The sequence below is a fragment of the Radiomyces spectabilis genome (genome assembly GCF_025331425.1).
Source record: "Radiomyces spectabilis strain NRRL 2753 chromosome Unknown BYT42scaffold_8, whole genome shotgun sequence".
Classification (NCBI taxonomy): domain Eukaryota; kingdom Fungi; phylum Mucoromycota; class Mucoromycetes; order Mucorales; family Radiomycetaceae; genus Radiomyces; species Radiomyces spectabilis.
The window spans coordinates 152,374-174,430 of NW_026251933.1; the positions used below are offsets into that span (position 1 = coordinate 152,374).

Sequence of the window (22,057 nt, forward strand, 5' to 3'; positions counted from 1 at the left end):
GTATCTAATTTTATCTTATTGGTTATATTTTCTTTTTGCTTTTTTCTACATCTGTTAGTGCGATTGCAGTCAAAAGGCAGCCATGTCGGGGCATAGACGTCAATCCACGGCTGGCTCATCCTACAATGGCAGTGAACTATCGTCCGAACTGAAAGTGGGTGCGCGTGTACAAGTGCAAGGAAAATCGGGAACTATCCGTTATGCTGGCACCACCAGTTTCCAAACGGGCAAATGGATCGGCATCGAGTTGGATGATGCCCAAGGCAAAAACAGCGGCGTCGTTCAAGGCAAACGCTACTTTGATTGTAAAGCAAATCACGGTGTATTTGTTCGTCCTAGTCAAGTTCGGCCCATTCCTTCGGATCCCGTGCACAGCAGTAGCGAGGTAAACTTTACTGCAACATAGTCGTGGATGTAGAGATATCTGAAAATCGTAAATTGGGATGCGGGAAACCCGTTTAGGAGGGGAGCCGGTCGCCACGATCGCCACGGTCTGATCGAAGTCTCGATTCACCTCGCTTTGCCGTTCCGCACGACCCAGGTCTTGCTGCTGCTCGATCCGTTCAGCAACGAACGCCTTCACCCTCTTCCACACTTTTACCTTCACGCATCTCCGCTCCCACGCGAATCAGCCGTCTTCATCAAAAAGAACAACCGCCTCAAGTCAATACAGGAATGCGACGTCCCACCTCCATGGGTTCGCCATCCAATACTCGAGCCGCCGCAGCCGCGACAGCCGCTTCTCTAGCAGCCGATCGAAGAAAAAGCGTCTCGGGGCCGAGAGTAGCGACACGACAACGATCCAGTACACTGGGTCAACGAGATGTAAGCGACGTGCGCGAAAAACAACTCCAACAACTGCGTCTTCAGCAGCAGCAACGGATCTTGCAGTTGCAGAAACAACAGCAACAGCAACAACAAGCCGACGAACAGCAGGATACAGAGGAAGAAGAAGAAGAACAAGAACAAGAAGCGGATGATGTTCAAGCCGACGCAGAAGACGATGAGGAAGATGAGGACTCAGAAATGCATCATGCAGACTCGGATTTCCATGATCCTTCCGAGGAAGAAGAAGAAGAAGAAGAAGCTTCCGAAAACGAACAACCCGATCCAGCTATGAATGGATTGTCGTCAACAGACCCAGCTCAGTCGCGTGGTCCTCAGACCGCCTCTTATGGATCTTTGGCAGGCAATTTACCTGTCAACAAGTTTGAGCAGGTAAAATCATATCCCCAGTCATCGCCGTTGTCGAGAGTGAGCCAGAAAAGGAAAAAAATTAACGCCAAGAATTAGATGATTCCTATGAAAGATTATGAAGAGCTGCGATTGAAACTCAAAATTCTGGAAAGCAAGCGTCAAGAGGATCGCGAGAAATACAGGGAACATGAAAAAGTTAAGGAGGAAGCCGAGCAATTCCTCACTTTGCGCAATAAATTACAAGGTAATTTTCAACGGAGTCATGTACGCCAAATACAAAGAATCCTATTAAAATATGATGTTGCGTTTTGCTTGGATCAGACAAAATTGCTGAATTGCAAAAAGAGCTTCGAGATACAAAACGTCAGTTGAAAGAAACCACCAACGAAAAGGAATCCTTTGAAAGCAAATACAACGATGTGATCGAATCCCTTGAAATGATGACTGTTGATAAAGAAATGGCAGAAGAACGAGCCGAGAATCTACAGCAAGAAGCCATGGTGTTAAAGGATAAGATTGAGGAAATCAGCGTAGATTTGGATGTACTCCGAAAAGAAGCTGGTAAGATTAGGGAAAAGCGCAGCTCATCCTCGGATTTGATCCAACTTCCTATTCCTATTTCTAGATATTCTTAATCGACCGCCGACACGGGACGATGATGAAAAAGCGCCGCTGGAAGTCGTTCAACTGGAGCATCACAATGAGCGTCTCAAGCAAGCTCTGCGAAGGTAAGCGGCGCATATACAAGTGGAATGCCATCGACGATACTCAACAGGAACCACCGTTAGTCTTCGTGATGCAACCAAAGATCATGAGGCCGAACTCAATCGTAAAATCAAAATTTTGGAAAAAGAGAATTACGAACTTGATGAATTCAGAGGTAAAAAAAAAAAAAAAAAAAAAAGGCAACGCTGTTTCTGTAGAGTAGCTGCTTTATCGAATGTCGTTTAAATATCATTTGTTCGCCTTGTAGTGCTGTACGAGCGTACGAAAGAAAAACTGGATATTACAGAGATGCAAATCGAGGATTTGAAACATCGCTTGGACGACGCTCTTGGAGCGGAAGACCTAGTCGAACAACTAACGGAAAAGAATTTGAATCTGAATGAAAAGCTGGAAGAAATGCGTATGGCCGTAGAAGACTTGGAAGCCCTGAAGGAATTGGCCGATGAGTTGGAAGAAAATCATATTGAAACAGAAAAGCAGCTTCAGGCGGAGATTGGTAAGTCTTGCAAGCGAAAGACGGGACTCAAGAAGCTGTTCTGATATTCGAGTGATTAGATCACCGAGATATGCTTTTACGCGAACAACTGGAAAGATTGCGATCGTCAGAGGAAACCAATGTTGACTACGAAAGCACAATTCAGCAATTCAGAGAACTGGTGCTCAACCTACAAAGGTAAAAGACGGAGGTTTGGTGGCTAAAATTTGATGATGGCTCATATGAGTTGGCAGTGATCTTGAACAACTTCGTCATAAGGAAGAGAACGAGCAGACCGAAAAGCGTAATTTGAGTAGTCAATCACAAGCGATGATGTCTCTCAATATGCAGCTTCAATCTACCGTTATGAAAGCGCAAGCCAAGGCCATTGACCTTGAATTACGCAAATTGGAAGCAGCCCAAGCCAACGATCGCTTAAGCTACATCCAGGTAAGCGTCGTATAGTATATGCGGCTTCTTCAAGTGGATAATTGTCAAATTACTGATCAGTTTCTTTTTTTCTTAGCCCTACCTACCACATACCTTTTTCAAATCCGAGAACGATCCCATCTCTTGTCTGTTGCTATTCAAGCGACTGGTGTTCAAATCGGAACTTATGATTAAACATCTTGACCAAAATCACCCCATCAGCGAGAAACTCATGGATACCGTCAGTGAAAACTTGGTCTCTGTTTGCGAAGTAAGGCCATAACGATTGTTGCCATATATTCTATCCTTTTTTGCTGTAAGACTCATGATCCTATTCTAGATGAAACAACGAGCGGGTTGGCTTAGCGATCTTGCCAAGCGCTTTGTCACTTATATCAAGCACTGTAAACCAGAATCATTTACCAAGATGGGTCAAGTATACCATGATCTTGTTGGCACTGAGAGACGGTAAGTATAAACAATGTTTCAAAAAAAGCATTTGGAGAAATCTCATCAATTCGGAAAAAAAAAAAGATTGAACGGCATTGTTGAACTTATGCGCACGGATGAACTAAACGAAACAGAATGTCTCACAGAACTGCAAAGGTAATGGATAACTCGTAACGATTTCTTGTTGATAACTTGTTAAAGCGATGTATATAGAATCATTGCTCAGCTCGAGCATCTTACTGAAGTTTATTTGGTGCAAAATGGAGAAAATAACCATGCAGATCAATTCTTTGGTCTTACACGCGCTTTGGATCTGAATGCTGATCGAATGATTGTCGAGCTCACTTTTGTGAAACAAGCAGCTGAAAATGCTTGTCGGAATGAAGGTACGGCTTACACATTTCCCTATTTCCTTGTCTTGTTCTGAACTCTGCGCCACATCTTTGTCCTCTATACAGGTGTCGTTGTCATTGAGGGTTTGGATCGACTTGATTTTGATTATCTTGAACCTCTGGGTCGTCTTATCGTGCAAAGTAAGGGTAGCAAGATCATCGCCAAGTAAGTCATATACATATCATACAAGACTGTCAAAAGGGACGCTTACCTTTGTCTATTTTTTTCCAGAAAACTTTTGCGTCAGCTGGAGGATCTTTCGGAGCAAGCCTTGACTTTGAAGGCAGAACACTTACATCGATTCAAGATGTTGTACGCTATTAGCTCCAAGTTGAGTCGCTTCTGTTTCGAGGTAACCGAGAAAAATAACAAGGGAAAACAATTGGGGATTTATGCTAAAGACTGTTGTATCATTATGTAGACATACAAACAGATTGCCGCGTATATTGATACAAAGCGTGGTAGCAAAGAGGATATCAGTCTGGCCATTATCCAGCAAATGATCTATAACAAGGCTGACGAAATCTTGGAGATTGCCGAGAGCTCCATGTGGGAGGGATGCTTAAAGACGCTGAAATCGCTCCATAACGAACTCGGCGTCACGTTGGAAAGGGTGGAGAATGACAATAAGATGGAAAAGAGTAAGTAGATACAAAAAGTCGACGAATGCAGTAACTGTCACTCACGATGATATTTCTAGTTGCGACGGGCGTTGCACCTTGGGTCCAGCGTGCTTCCGATATGAAGGCTGAAGTAGTCGTCAACCACGATATGGAGCGTAAATTGCAGCAACACAGTGAAGAGATTCTCAAACTCATCAAAGATATCAAACTCAAGGCAAGTCATCTTCAATAACGCTCTTGTCGGTGGTGCTTTTTCAAACTTATTTATTTGTAAATTGTAGGATCAAGCGTTGCAAGAATCCGGTGTCAAGGTTGAGCTGCTGGAGAAACGCATGGAAACGGTGAAGAAACAAGCAGTACAAATAACGCAGTTGGAAGAGAATCTGCACAAAGCTCAAACGCAAGAACAAATGTATGCTGAAGCGATGGAAAATCTGCAAGCCGAGTACGACGCGTTGGAGCAGGAAAACATTGAATTGAAAAAGACAGCGGTGCAAACCGAGGAAAAGACACAGTCCGCTCCCAAAAAGTCGGAATTCGATGTGCTGGAAGGAGAAGCTTCATCAAGCGACACGAGCAATTATCACGAAGTGACGAATCAGGTATGACATCAAGTTGACGAAACAAAAAGGCACAAAGAAACTAACAATTTTTTAGATGGAAGCGCTGAAAGGCGCTATTCGTTATTTGCGCGCTGAGAATGCTCACTTGAAGAGTTGCGATATGGCCCGAACACTTGGTCTGGATCGACTTCCTGATATTGTTCAATACAAAGCAACAAAGAAAGAAGATGCGGATGAAAGTAGCGAGGTGAAAGAGACAGAGAAACTTGTGGAGGATACTGAGCAGGACGTACGCGATCTGATCCGTTCATTTGCTTTGGAAACCCGTGTGCTTGTCAAAGACATGCGAGCTGTCAGCGCTTCGCCCAAGGTGGTGCAGTTGTCGGCTGCCAGTCGTGGTGGCAAATGGCAGAGTATGAAAAAGGTGCCCGACTACCAGTACCAAACACAGCAATCGGTCCTTTACACACTGAAGCAACGCGGTGATCAACTTCGTCATAAAATGGAAGAACTGCAGCGACAACAAAACGTTGCCCCCGCAACACCCAAATCACCACAACATAATACCATCATGGTAAGTTTTTATTTCTGGGAAACAAAATAAAAGAGAAGCAATGTTCTTGTTATTGGGTACTGATAACATTATTGTCTTTTTTTGCCCAGACACTTCAACAATCGCTCAATCGAACTTCTGCGTTGGTATCGCGGTCGTTGGCAAGAATTCAGATACCCCAAATGGCAGCCTCCGGCAAACCTCTGCAAACGCGCCGATGCATTCAATTGCAAAGTGCGGCTGAATTTGAACGCATCCACAGTGCCTTCTTACGCTAGTCTGAACCGTTCGCCGCTATCCTTAAAGAAGTAAAAAGTCAAGGGAAACAAGACTCTCGTTTACTTTTTGTCATTGAATCACAGTTTAGCTTTTTAGCTATGAATCTTAGAAAAGAAAAATTTGGCATGATATTTCAACGTAACGTTACAAATCATAAAAGCGGTCAAAGCGTTTGCTTGTTTTCACGCAGTGATCAGTGAGCAAATTCGCAACTTGTACAACAGCGTTCTACAATATTGTATGATCGTATGGCTATCCGTACAAGGCATCCGTATCTTTTGATATTGAATTTAAACATGATAACATGGGACAAATCAATAATACTACAATTTTTATTAATTGGCAGATGTCTATCTGGGAGATGAAGTAAGAGGAGCGAACTGTAACGAAATCAACGGATGAGCACTCTTTACTTCATTACAATGTCATGTTCAACTTACATAATTACTGGGAACGATACCAATGGTGCCATCGGCTTTTTTGGCTCGCCACCAGTTGCCACGGTGATCCAAAATATCCAAGGATTCACCCTTATTGAATGACATTTCATTAGGATCTTCAGGGTTTGCAGTATCTGAAAATCGCCTCGGTAAGCTAATGGTGATCCATATTCAATAATTAATACGTGGTCACTTACAAGCATGCATTGATGTCGCTTTCATGGCCGCCTGGTTCATACCCGGACCAGCAGACGGCGAACCCGGGCCTTGTTGCATACCAGGTTGACGGGGACTACCTTGGTTAGTTTGATTAGCTTGGCCAGGTTGGCCAGGTTGACCAGGCTGGCCAGGCTGATTCGGTAACGGAGCCATGCCGATGGCGGTGTGCTTTGCGGGAGGATAAGTGCCATTATTAGTTTCATAGTCGGCGCCGTACATGGCTCGATGAATCCATGAATTTTCCGAAGCACCGAACAAGAAGAGCCAGACGAACTCGGCAACAATCATAATGACACCGCCAGCCGCCACTGCTTTAGCGCTGGATTTGCCGTCGTGAACACTGAGAGCGATGAGATCGGTCAAATAGACAATGCTGATACCCAAAAGAACCATAAACTGTAGAAAAATAAAAGAAAGATGAGAACACAGTTCATAACCGCATACCTGCTATCCGGCTTACGAGAATACGGTAGTAATGAAGACCAAAGAACATCAAGGCAAACAAGAGGCCCAGGATGAAAAAGAAGTTATAGATGATATACCACCATCCGACGTTTCGCAAAGGGGTTGCACAGGCGCCAACAAAAGCGATGATCCATCCGATCTATTAAAAACAAACAATTGAATTCTACGCTTCAAACACATCTGTCAACAAACAAATACGTACAATGGCTAAAATCCCGGTGGTCAAAATGACTGGATGTCGAAGCATTTGCATTGGACTGATACGTCCGTCGGCACCCGCCATTCCGGATGAAGGTCTGTATGTATGGTCATTCATTGGTGATTCTGTAATATTGGAAAACCCTCAAAGCCAAACGAAAAAAAAATATAACCAAAGAAGCTGCAGTATGGTGTCTCAGTCACTTAAATGTGTAAATCACTGAACGATATCTGAAGAAATGAGCGAGGAAAATTAAAAAGAACCATGTTTTGATTCACCATACTAAGACAAAATGCGTATCCGACAAAGACGAGGACTCTATTTTATTTTTCACAAGGAACAATGAAACGCCCTCCTTGAAAACGATCGTATTTTTTCGTTTTAACGATACTATCAATGACAATAAAAGCCACCAAACCGTCAGTCATCCAAAGAGCTCTTCCCATTTTCTCATGTCGAAAAAAAAAGTTCATCTTACCTTGTGGAAACCAATGTCGCTAGCGTACTCGCGGAAGCACTGACGGCAGACGTTGAGGTTGTACTTGCGGATCAAACCAGCACGGTGAGCGCAGACACGGCTATAGAAAACAGAAAAAAGGCAGGTTAGCACCCATCGACCTGTCAAAAGTACATCTTCATAATGAAGCGTTCCTCGGAAAGGCAACAGAAAGGTACATACCACTGACGGGAGCCTTTGCCATAGGTCTTAGGGCGAGAGTTCCAGACGTTAGAGTGAGCCATGGTGGAAAATTCAAATAGATTGGTGAAAGAGAAAGAAAGGAAAAGCCACACCTCCAAAACACTGGCTTAGCTGTTCCTCTGGAAAGACGGCAGCCAATCAGAAATTTCGAAAAATTTTGTGATGTCACTGACACCCGATTGGTGATAAGCCACCCACACCAGGTTTCATGCATTGAAAGTGAAAGTTATGCTCGTGGTGACATCCCATATTGCTGGAGAGGAAAAAAATTGGTTGCTGCATTGGCATATACAATGAATTAGTTAACGCACAATGCCACTCAAGGTTTAATCCAAGGCCAATGATTACGTTGACCAATTCCTCATTTTCAGAGTCGTATTTTTAGAAATTATGTCGCTTTTTTTTGAAATGATATCGTGTTACACGGACTTCTTCAAATGATAAAGTTCCACGCAGCACAGTTTATTCAACTTTTATTGATCGATGAACGCAATCATCGATTAAAAAGTATACTTCCATTTCATCAAAGAACCAGTCCAGCAAAGTTGGAAGAGTGGTGCAGTCGGGTTTGTAATGGGGTAAATACAGACATGAACTTCCTTACGAATTCCGTGTTTCCTTCGAGTCATTGATATCAATATAAAACCGCTCAAAACCTTGGTCCAATAAAGGTTTTGGCTATTGTTACTCTACCTACTATGCGAGCAAATACAACATCGATATTAGGTGTCTTCTCTGTCGCAGGGTTGATTACAGTAGGCGTAAAAAACAAAGATCTCCCCAAGAGAAGACAAAGACACAAGGATACATCAACTCAGGAATTGTAAAAAGTCATTATACTAACTTTCTAAAATGACACTCCATGAAATGGACAAATCCCTATGAAAGGTCATTATATGGTCACGGATAATGCACCCATTCACATGCAGGAACGGAAGTACTGGGCCAATCATCTTTCATTGAGCTGCCATGACCTAGACTGCCATTTTTTTTTGTGTGTGTGCGTGTCTTTCTTCGCTTTTCGCTTTTCGCTTTTTTTTTTCAAGTTGCTCCCTACGCATCACTGCTATTTCTCGTTCCTGCTTTGTTTTCTCACCTGCTTAGGCAAGTTCATTCAATCGTTACGGAGAAGAGTCGGAACGGAGCTCTGCCTGTCGTCGAAGCAAGAAGAAAAGTAAGCAGAGATTGCGGATTCCTTCGACGTTTTCTGGGAATCCTTTCGGCGTTGGTTTGATGTCAACGACGATCTTGCGTTATGGAGAGAGAGAGTCTTATCCAAAGCGTTTCAACAGACGATGACGCGATTATAAGTGTCAACTTTAGCGGTCGACCGTCTCCAGGCAAGGAGACAGCCACAGAAGACCTATATACATTGTCCTTGCCGGTCGTACCAGGAAGCGATGCTTGCAGTAAAGCTTTGCTCCGAACGGACGAAATGAAAGACATCGTAATCAGCTCCATTGTCGGTGCTGGTGTGTGACGGTTCAGCTTACCACAACAGGCCAACCGAGTACAACAACAACAGAAAGTCGGGTATAACATACTATCCTAATGACACGGCCAAAAATCTTGCGCCAGTCATAGTCCAAATCCAAAAAAAGGTGTCGCATGCGTTCATCGTATGATCAATGCGGTCTTCCTTAAACGTATTCGATCAGAAACGTACCCTACCGATCCTGTTGGTCATCAACACTCGATGGATTTTCAGGTAAACGGTTTCGCGAAGAGAGAATTTTATCAAAATTGACAACAACCCATATTAGGTTCTTCCCGGTCCGCTTTGAGCAAAACAAGTCGCGTATACAACTCTGACTCCATTGCATTGCATGTCGAGATACCGATGGCAAAAAATGATCGCATTAATTCATTTCTTGACTCAACAGCAGAAACACATCAGCGCTTTGGATGAATACGAGGATCTGACGCTTCAAAGCATTTACAGAACGGCCTACGACATTTTTACCAAGAAATCGAACGGTGAAGTCATTCAGGATACGGAAATCGATGTATTCTGGTCTTTCTATCCCTCTTCATTTTCCCTTCCTCGTTATACCCTCTCTGTCTGGCAGAACCTGAATTGGCCCCCGCTTTTTCTCTACACTGGTCCCCGGAAATGGCCAGAATGGCAATCGTCGGGTCTTATCTCTTCCTTACCATGCCCTCCTCTATTACGATTAATAAAGTTATCTATCAGTCAATCCTCCCCCAGTCCCTTCATATGCTATTTTTGCTTGCATTCTCTATGGTATTTGGCCAGTTCATTGGCAATTTAATTGGACGAGGTCCCATTTCACAGTGATATTAGTACCTGCGACTCCATTCATTTACTAACTTGCTTGCGAAAATCGCTTTGGGTTTTCACCCGTAGGTTTTAGTGCAATTGAACCCGCCCCCCCCCCGGCGGATTCCATGTTATTCTTGGTCGAGCCGCTCTCATGACGCTCGTCCCAAATAAGCGGTCCCTTAATACAAAGAAGACCAACACGTGACACTGCTATGACGATTGTTTAAACCCCGAAAGACGAGTGGTGTGAATTTTTCTGTTTCCAACTATCGGTGCCTCGATTTTGTGGAAATTTTTTTTTTCTCAATTCTCAAGTTCTGCCAAAACCAGAAGAAGAAGAAGAAGAAAAACAAAAGAAAAGGAAAAAAGCAGGAGAAAAAGAGACGAAACGGCGTCAACCCTCATTGTTTGTTTGAACTCGCACGATCAAGCTTCTTGTTAGTTATCCGCAACGAGCATAAACAAATACAAGCCAAAAATATTCAAAAGGAAAAAGCCAAACAGTAATAAATTTTTTCTTATTTTTCTTTTATAGAAACAGAAAGGAGTGCAAGGCCTTCCTGCACTTGTGTGGGTTTGCCAAGATGGTCTATATCACTGGTGAAGACGGTGTCGTCAAAAAATTTGCTTGTTTAACCTGTATAAAGGCAAGATGACTTGTTGTTTACACTTGATTCGGCTCTTTGTGAACATTTCAAGCTCATTATCGAATTCGATTATTAGGGTCATCGATCCTCGGGTTGTCGTCATACTGATCGAGAATTATTGGAAATTAAGAGAAAGGGGAGACCGGTATCTCAATGTGCCGAATGCAGAGAGTTACGAAAGACAAAGCAAGTTCACATTAAATGCATCTGTCATACGAAAACGGCTGCTGAAGGTAGGTCCTTTGGTTCAATCTTTGTTTTTTATAAACACAAGTTGTTCATATAACACATTGGACGGTTGTCATGTAGCTCTAGAGAATCTAAGCACGGCGCAACCACGGTCATCTCAACTTGAACTGAATGGTACGTTGACAGATCTCTGATAGTTTGTAAAAGTATGGATTGTCTCATTCAAGCGCATTTCACAGTGAATCTTTTATCACAAACGTGCTCTCGCTGTCAGCGTTCCTCTGCTTTTTGCATCTGTGTTCGCCAGATGGGACTAGGAGCTTCAACGCCCACGGCCACGCCACAAATGATCCATTCCTCATTTGCGACGGGATTATCCAAGCACAGTATCCACGAGTTCGAAAGCCATTCGTCAGCCAGTTCTGATGGCTCGGTCACTCCTCCGTCCGCTTACACTCCCAAAGATAATGCACGTTTACCATATACATCGCTTCGTCTTGCTATCCCCGACGCCTTATCAACCGAATGCTCTTACACCGATGAATCGCCGCGTTTACCTATATCTGGCACTAATGTGCTGAACATGGCATCCCCTCATTCAGCTGGACTGAACCCCATACGCCCGCTGGCGATCCCCATTCATGATCCCTCCGACGATATCGACAGTGACACCCCTATTTATAAATCGGTAGAGCACCATATCACAGATAAAACGGCTGTTCTTGGAGAACTATCGCATACCAGTTCCGAAGATCTGATGAACCAGATTTACAGCGGTTTTGACAACAGAGACAAAGCTTATCTCTCAAGTAACACAACGACTGACGATGGTCACCCGATGGATGACTATGACGAGAACACGGGTGTCTGTGAAACACATGCTTGCGGTTGCAGCAGTTGCCATGACCATTCCTCTGCAGATTCCCATGCCAAACACAATGTCACGGTGGTGATGGATGACGATGGCGTCATGATATGCGGTTGTGGTTGTGGAAAACCTCTTGCACCTTGTACTGATTGCTTCAAACCTCTCTCTGAAGGTAAGTTTGGGTTGAGCACCAAATCCTCAACGGTGCTATTTTCTTGCTCGTACTTGTTTTTATTCATTTGCTTTTTCATGCTGTAGAGTACAGTCAATCATCGAAAATACTGCGGACAAGTTAACCAACGTAAATAAAAACGCGATGTACAATTTTGATTTAATCCTCATTTTTCCTCCTCTATTTATTTTTTCGTGATGAACATAAGAATATGACAAGCCTTACTTGCTGTGATTAGCAATTGAATGCGCAGAGAAGCAAGGGCTGCGGCACAAATCGCATTGAAAGTCAAGCGTTCCTGTTCCGGTATTACAACGTTTAATAGCGAGAATAATGAACACAAAGTGAAATTTCCAAAACCGGTTGGATGTCGACAAAACTTACTAAAAAAAGTTACCAGACACCTGACAAGATATGTAAAGAAGATTAGAAAACGAACTTTGAGTGACAACGCAAACAAACTATCGACAGGAATCCGAGTCGACTACTCCGCATGCGTTACTTAATATTGTACTGTGCGGAAAGCAGAATGGTCAGGGTTCAATGCTGTATCTCATGGACAGACATACTCTCAGCGGTTGGAGTCGAAAGAACTTTACGATGGATGCATGAAACAAAATATATGGACCAATGAGGCTTCGTTTAACAAGATTAGTCGATAAACTCGAGCGTGGTGTACAGTTTAATTGCAAAAATCAAAAATTTTAAAAGAGGCAAGGTAATTGTTGTTTTAAGTAATCAAAAAAGAGAGAAAACCAAAGGACAAGGACATACAAAAAAAGATGGATGCATTAGACAAGCCACACTTACTCTTCTTTTGTTTTTACTTACCAAAAATACTGTTGTCACCGCATTGCGGGAGCCGCCACCGCACACCGCCAAGGCATGGGCTTTGTTCTTCAGTTATTTAAACTACACAGTAGAAGCACACAAAGCAAGTGAGTGATTTGGTATACATTCAAAAAAGAAAGGAAGGCACTTGAGAGCACAAATACATTACCTTTCAAAAAAAAAAAAGTTTCTTTGTTGACCACAAAAAAAAAAGCCTTTCAGCGCGCAAGCTATATGTAGAGGTTCAGTCGTTTTAATAGCACAGTTGTGGTCATTATGAGTATACCTACAGTGCAATTGCGTATGAGCAAATATTGATAAAAATGAGCAATAAAAAAATGTCTGGCGCGATGGATAGATGGTTTTGCGCAAGAAAAGAAAAAAGAAATAGATGTGCGATGAAGAGAAAAAAAATGGGTGGAAGATGCGTCGTCTTTTATAGACATGAAAAAAGAGGCGATCCCTTTTACTGTAGCTACAACCTTTATTGGAAAAAGACGCGCTCATCGCTTCACGCCATGTTTATCCTTTGATAAGAGACTGTGGCCTCATCGCATGAACTAGCTGCATGAAGTAGGTCTCAGATAATGTTAGAGAGAGATCTTTATTCTCAAGTGTTCATATATCGGCTGATCGGATACTCCAGGTGCACATAATTTTGGTTAGACTATCTTTCAGCTCGTATTATACACTTTATTGAAAATGGAAGTCATCCTAATGAAGGTGGCCTCTTCTTTTTGATGAACAAAGTCGTCAGTTTCAACGCATTTGCCCATCAGGATAACGCAGGTATTCGACAAGATCAAATATGTTTGAGGAGATCCTACCCTCACTCCCACCAATAAAGACCAAGTCATGATTTTTGCTACCTTGCAATTTATTTTATTATCATCATCTCTTTGTCTCCCGAAAAAATGATCTGAAGGATGAAAAAGACATTAGGGAAGTCAACCAAATTTTATTGGGGTTACAAAAAATTTGCCAGGGCACTGTACAGGGGGAGAAAAAGTAATAGACTGCCTTGCGCCAACTTTAAATTTTATCATTGGACCTGTCAAGGTCAGTCTCAGGCAACTTTGCCTCTTCTCATGTCTACAGATTATGGCGTCGGTCCATCTCCATCGCAGACTTGTCTCACTGGCTTATCAAGGAGATTAAGTCTTTCACCCTCGGATTCTTCTCTTCACTTGAGCACGTCTCTCCACTTGGATGCTTCCTGGATAACTTTTAACTACGTCTTGGTGAATTTTACTTGATTTCCTGATTATCCTACTGTATTCTGCACTTTTCAATGTAAATGCACTAGTCAAGCCATCAAGATTTTTGTTTTTTTTTTTTTTTTTTTGTTTCATGCCATTGCCACATCCAAACTTTCCACGGCATTCTCTTCTGAAGTATATTTGTATGTATACACTTTAACGCATCCATCTGTCATATTCCCAAAAACAAAACAAAAAAAAAATGAAATGAATTTGACGGTATTTTTGCCACCAGAGACCTATGCACACATTGTACTTACCATCACCAGAGGAAAAGAGTAATGGACGGTACGGATGCAGAATGACATCACGAACTTCGACATCTAAAATTTCAAACATGGATCGTATAAGAAAACATGGTCAAGCGGATAAGAGGTATATGTGGTTATTGATTTTACCATCGTGTTCTTTCATTACCGCCGAGACCTTTCCTGTTTGCATATTGAAGACGAATATTTGACCGTATATCGTAGGAGCGAGGATATAACGTCCATTGGATGTGATCTTGACAAGCCATGAATTGGCATGATAACTGGGCAAATGGAATGTTCAGTCACGCCATGTTTGTTTTATATGTCCAGGCTCGCTCCACTTACTCCTTGTCCATGTATTTCTTCACTTCTTGTAATTGGAACAATTGGCCTTGTTCCGTCGGATAAATCAATTTGTGTAATTTACATGCATTTGGAATGGAGGCTAACCACACAATGAGTCTTTTTATGCTTTGTTAGTCAAAAAGGAAGGGAAATAACTTACAGACACCTTCCTCTACGTCACACATCTCTGCGCCACGACTGATGAACCAGGCTCTGCCGGGTTCGTCCACCTGCATTGTTTCAATATCGACTTCTTCTTCCTCGTCGTCTAGCCACTGAATAAACTTGCCGCAATCACAGTATGATGAATACATGTCCTCAAACGTCTGCATCAACTACAAATACAATTAACGGTTCAATTGACTTGTTTTCATGTAGTTCTCTGCACGTCTCACCTGGGCTTCCTCAAAATCGTATAGCCGTAAATGTCCATCGCACGCGGCGAGGAAATATTTGTTACCTGTATTCGGGAGGAAAGAAACGGTAAAGGCCATACAAGTAATTCCATCTTCCATCCGGGTCGAGGTCTTCAACGTGCTACAAAATATCAATGTTTCACCCCCTTAGTGCTTGTCTTTGTCAAATCCTCACAAAAGAATATTACGTCCAGTCATCTTCCATCTGCCATTTGATGATGTAGCCATCTTGACTCGTGGAGATGTAATAGTTTTCGTTCATGAATGTCAGAGATTTGATACACAGGATTTCTTCTGCATGCCCATGCAGTTTGCCTATCACGGTACACTTTTCGAGGTCGAAAATCTATGAAGACTGCACGTTAACTCTGGTTTTGCATATCAACACAGACATTGAAAGAAAAAAATAAGCCGTGTCGCACGAGCTGGTATAATATTATCCCTTGTTACCTTGATAGGGCAAGGAAGGATATGACTATCGTCATCCTCGGCTGACCATCGGTGACGATCTTTCAGCTTTCCACCAGTCGCAATCACGGAACCATCGGCCGAAGCAAACTGGCCACAATAGAATTCGTCAATATTGGCTTCCTCTGCATCCCGTAGTTTGCGGACCAAAGCAAATTGGTCTCCCACATCCCAGATCTTGACATTCCCCACATTAGAAAAAGTAGCCAGTAACATTCCGTCTTTCGATAGTGTCATGCCGATGATAGGTGCTTGATCGCTGATGTGACAATTGACCACTTCCAGGGGATTATCTTCATTGATAGCGCCAATCATGTCATACTCTGTATCGGCGTGAAATTGCCAGTAACTGTCCGGATACTGATCGGCTAAAAGTCGTGCTCGCTGAGGATCCGTCACCACGACTTTCTTCTTTATTTCCGGCTTTTTCTTGGTGACAGATGGACGGTTTGCTGGTTTTGCACGTTGCAGACGTCGGCGTCGGCGAAGCGATGATGATACAATTTTTGATGGCAGTTTATCCGCTTGATCCAAAAGATCGTCCGTGTCCATACCATCTATTTCGTCGTCGGATGTATTCTTTGGGATGACCTTTTCCCTCGTACGCCTTGGACCTTTATCGATTTCATCGTCTGATAACTGCTTCTTTTTACGGAATTTACGAGTTTCTTTTGATAGCTCCTCTGGTATCACAGGAGCGGATTTGTCATCGTCGTCTGACATGACTATAGGACGAACGCTCTATTTAAGCGGTTGATTGAACGAGATAAGCAAAGATAAAAAGAGGAAAAGAAAAAAAAAAATAGAGTGGAGCGAAAAAGGGGATTGTCATGTCAGAAACAAATCCTCTCGGTAACAGTGACACATGACTGTTTTATTTTGGTGAAACCACAGTTCATGCAAGTTTGGGATAAAGGTCGTTACGCCGATGGTTCAACACTGGCATTTCGAGTCTAATCTTTTCAAGGTAGTCAAGATCAATGAGTGCCAATGCCAAAGTAGGCTTGACACTGTCAGCGCAGCGAGCCAGAACCGTACCCCAAGGATCGATAATCTGTATAATAAAAAAAAACCAGTCGGTCAGCAAACCCGGTCCAAAGGTTCAAGTTCCATCCAGCAGTGTCAACGTACCATGGCGTTACCGAAACTTGCTCGTTTAGCGTTATGTTGACCAATTTGCGCAGCCGCAATCACATAAGTCTGCGTTTCAATGGCCCTTGCGCGTAAAAGAGGTTCTAATCATGGAAAGAAGCGTTAAAAGTTCACTCAAATCCAAGGTTGGGCAATTCTCTGGCCTACCCCAGTGTGCCATGCCGGTCTTCACTGTAAATGCGCTTGGAAACGTCAGGATTTGAGCCCCGCGTTGACGCTGGGTTATGGATAACTCAGCGAATCGAACATCGTAACAAATCTGTAACCCTACGCGACCCAGTGGTGTATCCAATGGTGCGTAGATCGTTTGGCCAGCGAGTGTACTGTCGCTTTCCATCAGTCGAGGCCCGTCCTTGATATCGACGTTGAACAAGTGAATTTTTCTGTAGGTCGATACCATCTTGCCTAAATCATCGATCACAACATGTGTGTTATAAATATGGGTAAGCTTATCGCTCTAAACCGAGTAAAGTGTACAAATCATGAATACAGGAAACTTTTATCATAAATGATACTCTTAGTATCAAACCTTTTCGTGAACGCCAACTGAAATCCATATATTCTGTTCTTGGGCCACTTGTTGTAGACCCTGCAACAATGGAGATGCTTCCAGGCTGGTTGTGAGATCCAGAGCTTCTTCCTTTGAACTTGCAATGAAGTCGCTGGCTTCAGGTAAAAATACCATCTAATGCAAGAGATGCATTAGTGGCCAAATGGAAAAGGAGGGTTATCAAGACTATTGGAATGGTTTATTACTTTGGCACCCTGACGAGCGGCATCCGTAGCGAGCTGACTGCATATTTGTTTGTTGGCAAGGATACCCGAAGTGGCGCAAAATTGAGCAACAGCAGCGAGCATGACGACACGAGACACAAAAAAGAGATGAACTGGTTAAAAAGCGTTAATTTTTAGTTGACTCGCAAAGGGCTATTGAGAGGCAGAAACAGCTCCGCTGCAGTGAGATTTTTATGTACAGTTGGTTAACAATTACAAGTAAAGCATTTAAAGAGTAATCTTAAAAAAAAAAGTGGGGCATAAAATACATAATGAGATAGAGAGTGTATCAGAAACCATAAAACAATCAGATGCAGTGCTTCCCCTTTTGCGTATCAGGTCAGGTATATAAAAAAAAGTTTCACCATAGCGCTTTTTGTAGTTTTTTTTCCTCCCCCTTTTTTTTTCTCTCTCTCTCTCTTTTTTTGGGTGGCCTTATTATTTTCCTTGTGTTCTCCCATTCCAAATTTTTCTCTTTGCGGGTGGTGATATCACGGCGACGGTGGGTTGGAAGGGTTTCGTTTCCGCTTCCATTCAACACATTGCTCGAAAACAGGGGTAGGTGGTGGCGTGTCTCCCGTTTCTGGTCCCAAAACGATTTTGAACCGCCCTTTACGAATGATGCTGGTACCTCGTTGCATAGAATTCGTATCATTGGCTATCGATCTCCGACGCAAATGGGATATAAATGGTGTATCATGAGACGTCGAGCTTGCACCAGCAGTAGACCCCGATGAGGACATTGAACCCACGGATGATATTGCGGTATGATTTGAAGCCGAGGATACGTAACTCACAGGTAAAGACTTTCGATAAGAACCATGCCAAAAATCGGAATCCCAAATTCTCGGTAAAGACGCTGGCTTGCGAGATTCCGAGGACATGGCGGTGCGACTCGAGTGAACCGTCAATGGATAACCCACCGTAGCAGCATGGATGTCCAGATGACTGTCTCCGTTTTGATCACTGTCATCATCATCCTCGATATCATCATGGTGTGATTGAATAATCTTGATGCCTGTTAGTTGAGCAAACTCCTTGGCCGTCAAATCTTCGCATTTCACGGTAGGTTGTGTCGACCGGTGTCTCACATACTTTTCGGTTGCAGCCGCTATCGTCGTGGGAGAATGATTACGTTTTTTGGATGACCATTTTGAAAATATATGGAAACCTCGACGCCATTTGCTCATCGAAGGTTGCGACGGTTTATGCGATAATGCTGTCAGCGTCATTAGATAAAAGGCACCATCAAATCAATGATCAGTATGAGTGACAAATAAATATGACGACGAGTATGGAAAATAGTAAAATGGGAGAAAGGGAAATAAGAAAAAAAGAAAAAGACAAAATAAAGATCGAGAGAAAGAAGAGAGAGGAGAAAGAGAATGGAGCAATAACAGGAAAAGTACCGAATTCACAAGAAGAAAAGTAATAAAAAATGGGCCACACAATAATACGATAATAATAAACCCAAATGAATGGCTGAAAAAAAAAAATCGATTGGGTAGTATCTCTGCCTGCTGATGATGAAAATTTTTTTTCATCAACCCCGTCCAAGGTAGCGCTCTGAGCTCGTGCTCTAATCTTTTTTTGATCGCTTTTAAAAAAAACATTGGCCTGCAAGTGGCAACGTTTCTTTTTCCTCCTTTCTTTACTTGTTTCGCCTTTGGTTGTTATCATCCCTATCACTTGATACTACGGCTGTATTTTATATTATAGTACAGAAGATATGTGGCATGAGAGGAACGTTGCTGCTGTAAAAAGTAACAAGAATTGATGTTGTCAACTGTTGCCACAGAAACGGATGAAATGCCAGCTATGAAAATAGTGCAAGCGGTCAAGGAGGATTTGGATAATCTGATATCGCGCTACTGTTGTTGAATACATCATTGATGTCGGTACTCCGCCGAAAAGATGGCATGAAAAGATATTCCATGTCACACCGTAACGTGTGATTCGCTGCTGAAATCAATTGGGTGGCACACAAGTGAGCTCTTTTCTTATTGCAGCATCTGTGTGTATCGCGTGAACGCGGCTCATGCCACGTTTTCGGTCTCCCTTCTCCGTCCATCCTTATTTTCGTACTCCATTTTCAAGAGTCCTCAAGTCTCTCTGAAAAAAGGCTCGAAAGAATCACAGTATTCACTTTCCTTCAACACAGGCGCAACGCCAAGGACTGCTTTTTTAAATGAAGATTGACTAATTTGATTGTGGCTCGCTAAAGGCGAATTGTTCCACCAAAAAGGCGCAATAGATGGGTGGAAGAAGTCGGTTCGTGGTATCGCCTATTAAACAGTCTGGAATAGAATTTTTCCACATGGTGGCAAGGCGGGAATAGCACTGTTCAATTGGATAACATTTCTAGCCGATCATCTGGAAACGATCGCCTTTTGAATCAGTGGTTCCGACGGCCGGAACGACCAACTGATGGAAACCTGGGAAGAGACGCCTATAAGCTTCATTAGGGATAGAATACTTCTACTCATACTCAAACTTCAATGGGGATGTATGGCATTTGATCTATTCTTTTACGTACACTGGTATCACTTGTTAAATCGTCATGTGTAGTGATCTTATAAATGTATAAGAGAAGGCCTGGATGTTTTCTGATTATCGTTCCAACACCGGATTTTGCGCTAACATTTTTTGTCCTTGAGACGAGAAATGCAAATAAGATGGAGTCTTTTAGACTTGAAAAGAGAAATTGAAGCGCGGGCGCAGAGAGGATGCCGCATCGGAAGTCGGAGCAGGACCAACCAGGATTATGTCGTATCCGACACGATCTCATACAAACTGGGTCATCATTGTATAAAAACTAGAGCAGATGTAAATACCATCATTGTTCCTATCTTCGATTTTCCGTTCTAAAACTATACAAGAGTCCCATTGACACTTTCCCGTAGTTTTGGGTTCTCAATGTCATTTCGTTGTTTCAAGTAAGGAAAAGATTTCTGATGCTTGCATAACTATACAATAATGCTATGACGAGTAAAATATCCAAAGCAGGAACAATTTCCCTCAGAGCTCCATGGTACAAAAAACATGTTCATAATGGAACATTTTTTGCTTATTATAAATACTTTCCTGATTTCCTACAGTTGACCTTTATTGCGTTTTTAATCATATACTCCAAAGTCTTTTAACACCTGTAACTGAATATGCGTCGAACAGCCTCTTCCCCTCCCCCAGATGAACCCGTTCGAAGAAGACCACGTCGTGTCCGTCGGCTATTTCAAGAAAGCGAGGGTAGAATGCCCCACTTCGCTCGTGAATGCAAATTGGCCACTCTGCTGCTCCCTGAGTTCCGGTACCTGAAAGATCGAATTCGTACCATGGCCGAAGTCTTTGTCATTGCTTGTCAGGATGCATTAAACCTAGCTAATCTGCATTGCCATCGATGGGTGGAAGGACAATTTGCAGAATGTCCTCCGGTACATGATCCAGTTTTTTGGTCCGGGCGTTGCAGATGGTAATGACCAATGTCCACGGAGTACGAAGTCGCCCTGTGAGTACACTGAACTATACAATTGAATACCTGTACGGTTACTCAATGATAACTCTATCCTATCAATGTAGCCAAATTAAGGCTGTACCACCAGTTAAATGCGACGTTTGCCAACCACTTTAGACCAGCAACGATCGATCACAACTCTGGTCAAAGTCAGTAATAAGTTTTGCTTTATTACTGTTATATATGATTTTTATTAAGCATACTGTATCATATGTGTATCAGAATTGTATCAGTTCCCTGTGTTGACGTCTGCATTCGTCCATGTTGCCGATTCCTTTTGCCATACAGCTGCTATTTAAGTCACATCAGAGAACCAGCAATATTCACGATTGTATTTTCAAGATGCTGTCGAACATTTATCCCGAAACTTACGCGGTAACATGGTGCGTGTATGGTCGGCTTTTTTCCTTGGGCTACGCAATGCCGGCCATAACCTCCCAGCAGGACCAAAGAAGCTTGGTATGTTTTCAATACATTGTATATTGGATCATTTATCTGACTTACATTTCGAAAACTTTAGCAAATGCAATGGTGAAGAAGATTCAACAACGGCAACATGTTGACGCCGTCGACTTCTCCAACTTCCAAGTGGTCACAACACCCGAAGTTCAGCTCATGTACAGGGTATGAGAATATATACAGCCATAAGTATGCAGTTTCTGACATAGACGTTAGAACGCACTTTGATGCATACTGTCTGCAGTTTGGTACCCAGGGCAACGTCGATACGGAAGAAGATTCACCATTTGAGCCTGGCCTATACTTGCGATTTTCGGCCTGGCTGCACGGTGTCGCAAATGTACTTGGTGGAAAGCTATGGTGTCTACTTCCCATCGCATCTCATCAAATCGGTAATTATACGAATACGCTATTTCGTATGAACGAAACTAATGCTGTACTTTGGTAGGAAACTTCAGTGAAACAATAGCTTGATGAAGAGACATTTGGTGTCCATCCGTAAATCAACGAGCAACCCAACGTCATTATTTCTCAATTTCAGCACAACCTTTCTCCGTTTGCGATCAGCATGATCGAAGACGAAACTCCGCAAAGGCATGAGTCAAAATTCCGTGATTGTCAATGCTCCAATAAAATGTACTATGGTCAGTCTGGCCGACACACTCTCCAGTACCGTAATGGTGCGATCGCGCTCAATATCGTCCCACCCTTCGATGAGAC

The 22,057-nt window shown here is 42.8% G+C and overlaps 11 protein-coding genes across 11 annotated transcripts; 6 read left to right on the forward strand and 5 right to left on the reverse strand.

Annotated features, from left to right (window-relative positions):
• Positions 1 to 82: 82 nt before the first annotated feature.
• Positions 83 to 406, forward strand: BYT42DRAFT_498399 (CAP Gly-rich domain-containing protein; the record flags this gene model as incomplete). Its single annotated transcript, XM_051564560.1, has 1 exon — positions 83 to 406. The coding sequence occupies one exon, from the start codon at positions 83 to 85 to the stop codon at positions 404 to 406; it is 324 nt and encodes a 107-aa protein (XP_051422080.1).
• A 134-nt stretch (positions 407 to 540) lies between these two features.
• Positions 541 to 1,468, forward strand: BYT42DRAFT_368895 (uncharacterized protein). Its single transcript, XM_051563264.1, has one exon. It carries the CDS (start codon positions 676 to 678, stop codon positions 1,291 to 1,293), a length of 618 nt encoding a protein of 205 aa, XP_051422081.1. The 5' UTR covers positions 541 to 675; the 3' UTR covers positions 1,294 to 1,468.
• Positions 1,469 to 2,103: 635 nt separating this feature from the next.
• Positions 2,104 to 5,950, forward strand: BYT42DRAFT_368921 (dynein associated protein-domain-containing protein). Its single transcript, XM_051563265.1, has 13 exons — positions 2,104 to 2,419; positions 2,479 to 2,596; positions 2,653 to 2,848; positions 2,925 to 3,098; positions 3,168 to 3,295; positions 3,362 to 3,433; positions 3,491 to 3,663; positions 3,736 to 3,835; positions 3,902 to 4,022; positions 4,092 to 4,311; positions 4,371 to 4,507; positions 4,575 to 4,895; positions 4,951 to 5,950. Exons 1-13 carry the CDS (start codon positions 2,212 to 2,214, stop codon positions 5,458 to 5,460), a joined length of 2,478 nt encoding a protein of 825 aa, XP_051422082.1. The 5' UTR covers positions 2,104 to 2,211; the 3' UTR covers positions 5,461 to 5,950.
• A 9-nt stretch (positions 5,951 to 5,959) lies between these two features.
• Positions 5,960 to 7,238, reverse strand: BYT42DRAFT_572893 (uncharacterized protein). Its single transcript, XM_051568663.1, has 4 exons — positions 7,015 to 7,238; positions 6,326 to 6,951; positions 6,129 to 6,262; positions 5,960 to 6,068 (listed from the first exon to the last, which is right to left on the reverse strand). Exons 2-4 carry the CDS (start codon positions 6,738 to 6,740, stop codon positions 6,039 to 6,041), a joined length of 579 nt encoding a protein of 192 aa, XP_051422083.1. The 5' UTR covers positions 6,741 to 6,951; positions 7,015 to 7,238; the 3' UTR covers positions 5,960 to 6,038.
• A 142-nt stretch (positions 7,239 to 7,380) lies between these two features.
• Positions 7,381 to 7,753, reverse strand: BYT42DRAFT_572896 (40S ribosomal protein S29; the record flags this gene model as incomplete). Its single annotated transcript, XM_051568664.1, has 3 exons — positions 7,381 to 7,401; positions 7,490 to 7,589; positions 7,691 to 7,753. Coding segments are annotated over 3 exons (172 nt in total), but the record flags the coding sequence as incomplete, so codon positions are not given.
• Positions 7,754 to 8,171: 418 nt separating this feature from the next.
• BYT42DRAFT_368963 (uncharacterized protein) lies at positions 8,172 to 9,368 on the forward strand. Its single transcript, XM_051563268.1, has 2 exons — positions 8,172 to 8,885; positions 9,004 to 9,368. Exons 1-2 carry the CDS (start codon positions 8,593 to 8,595, stop codon positions 9,008 to 9,010), a joined length of 300 nt encoding a protein of 99 aa, XP_051422085.1. The 5' UTR covers positions 8,172 to 8,592; the 3' UTR covers positions 9,011 to 9,368.
• Positions 9,369 to 10,718: 1,350 nt separating this feature from the next.
• Positions 10,719 to 10,928, forward strand: BYT42DRAFT_497935 (uncharacterized protein; the record flags this gene model as incomplete). The annotated part of the gene is made up of 1 exon (XM_051564534.1): positions 10,719 to 10,928. A coding segment is annotated over one exon (210 nt), but the record flags the coding sequence as incomplete, so codon positions are not given.
• A 3,122-nt stretch (positions 10,929 to 14,050) lies between these two features.
• On the reverse strand, positions 14,051 to 16,164 carry BYT42DRAFT_614751 (WD40-repeat-containing domain protein; the record flags this gene model as incomplete). Its single annotated transcript, XM_051571887.1, has 8 exons — positions 14,051 to 14,130; positions 14,222 to 14,284; positions 14,360 to 14,493; positions 14,558 to 14,657; positions 14,718 to 14,892; positions 14,953 to 15,094; positions 15,162 to 15,319; positions 15,424 to 16,164. 8 exons carry the CDS (start codon positions 16,162 to 16,164, stop codon positions 14,051 to 14,053), a joined length of 1,593 nt encoding a protein of 530 aa, XP_051422087.1.
• A 172-nt stretch (positions 16,165 to 16,336) lies between these two features.
• Positions 16,337 to 17,451, reverse strand: BYT42DRAFT_614752 (carbon-nitrogen hydrolase; the record flags this gene model as incomplete). The annotated part of the gene is made up of 5 exons (XM_051571888.1): positions 16,337 to 16,495; positions 16,573 to 16,676; positions 16,741 to 17,050; positions 17,123 to 17,278; positions 17,350 to 17,451. 5 exons carry the CDS (start codon positions 17,449 to 17,451, stop codon positions 16,337 to 16,339), a joined length of 831 nt encoding a protein of 276 aa, XP_051422088.1.
• A 407-nt stretch (positions 17,452 to 17,858) lies between these two features.
• On the reverse strand, positions 17,859 to 18,599 carry BYT42DRAFT_546700 (uncharacterized protein; the record flags this gene model as incomplete). The annotated part of the gene is made up of 1 exon (XM_051565900.1): positions 17,859 to 18,599. One exon carries the CDS (start codon positions 18,597 to 18,599, stop codon positions 17,859 to 17,861), a length of 741 nt encoding a protein of 246 aa, XP_051422089.1.
• A 2,453-nt stretch (positions 18,600 to 21,052) lies between these two features.
• On the forward strand, positions 21,053 to 21,538 carry BYT42DRAFT_572927 (uncharacterized protein). The gene has a single exon (XM_051568665.1). It carries the CDS (start codon positions 21,140 to 21,142, stop codon positions 21,506 to 21,508), a length of 369 nt encoding a protein of 122 aa, XP_051422090.1. The 5' UTR covers positions 21,053 to 21,139; the 3' UTR covers positions 21,509 to 21,538.
• Positions 21,539 to 22,057: the final 519 nt, after the last annotated feature.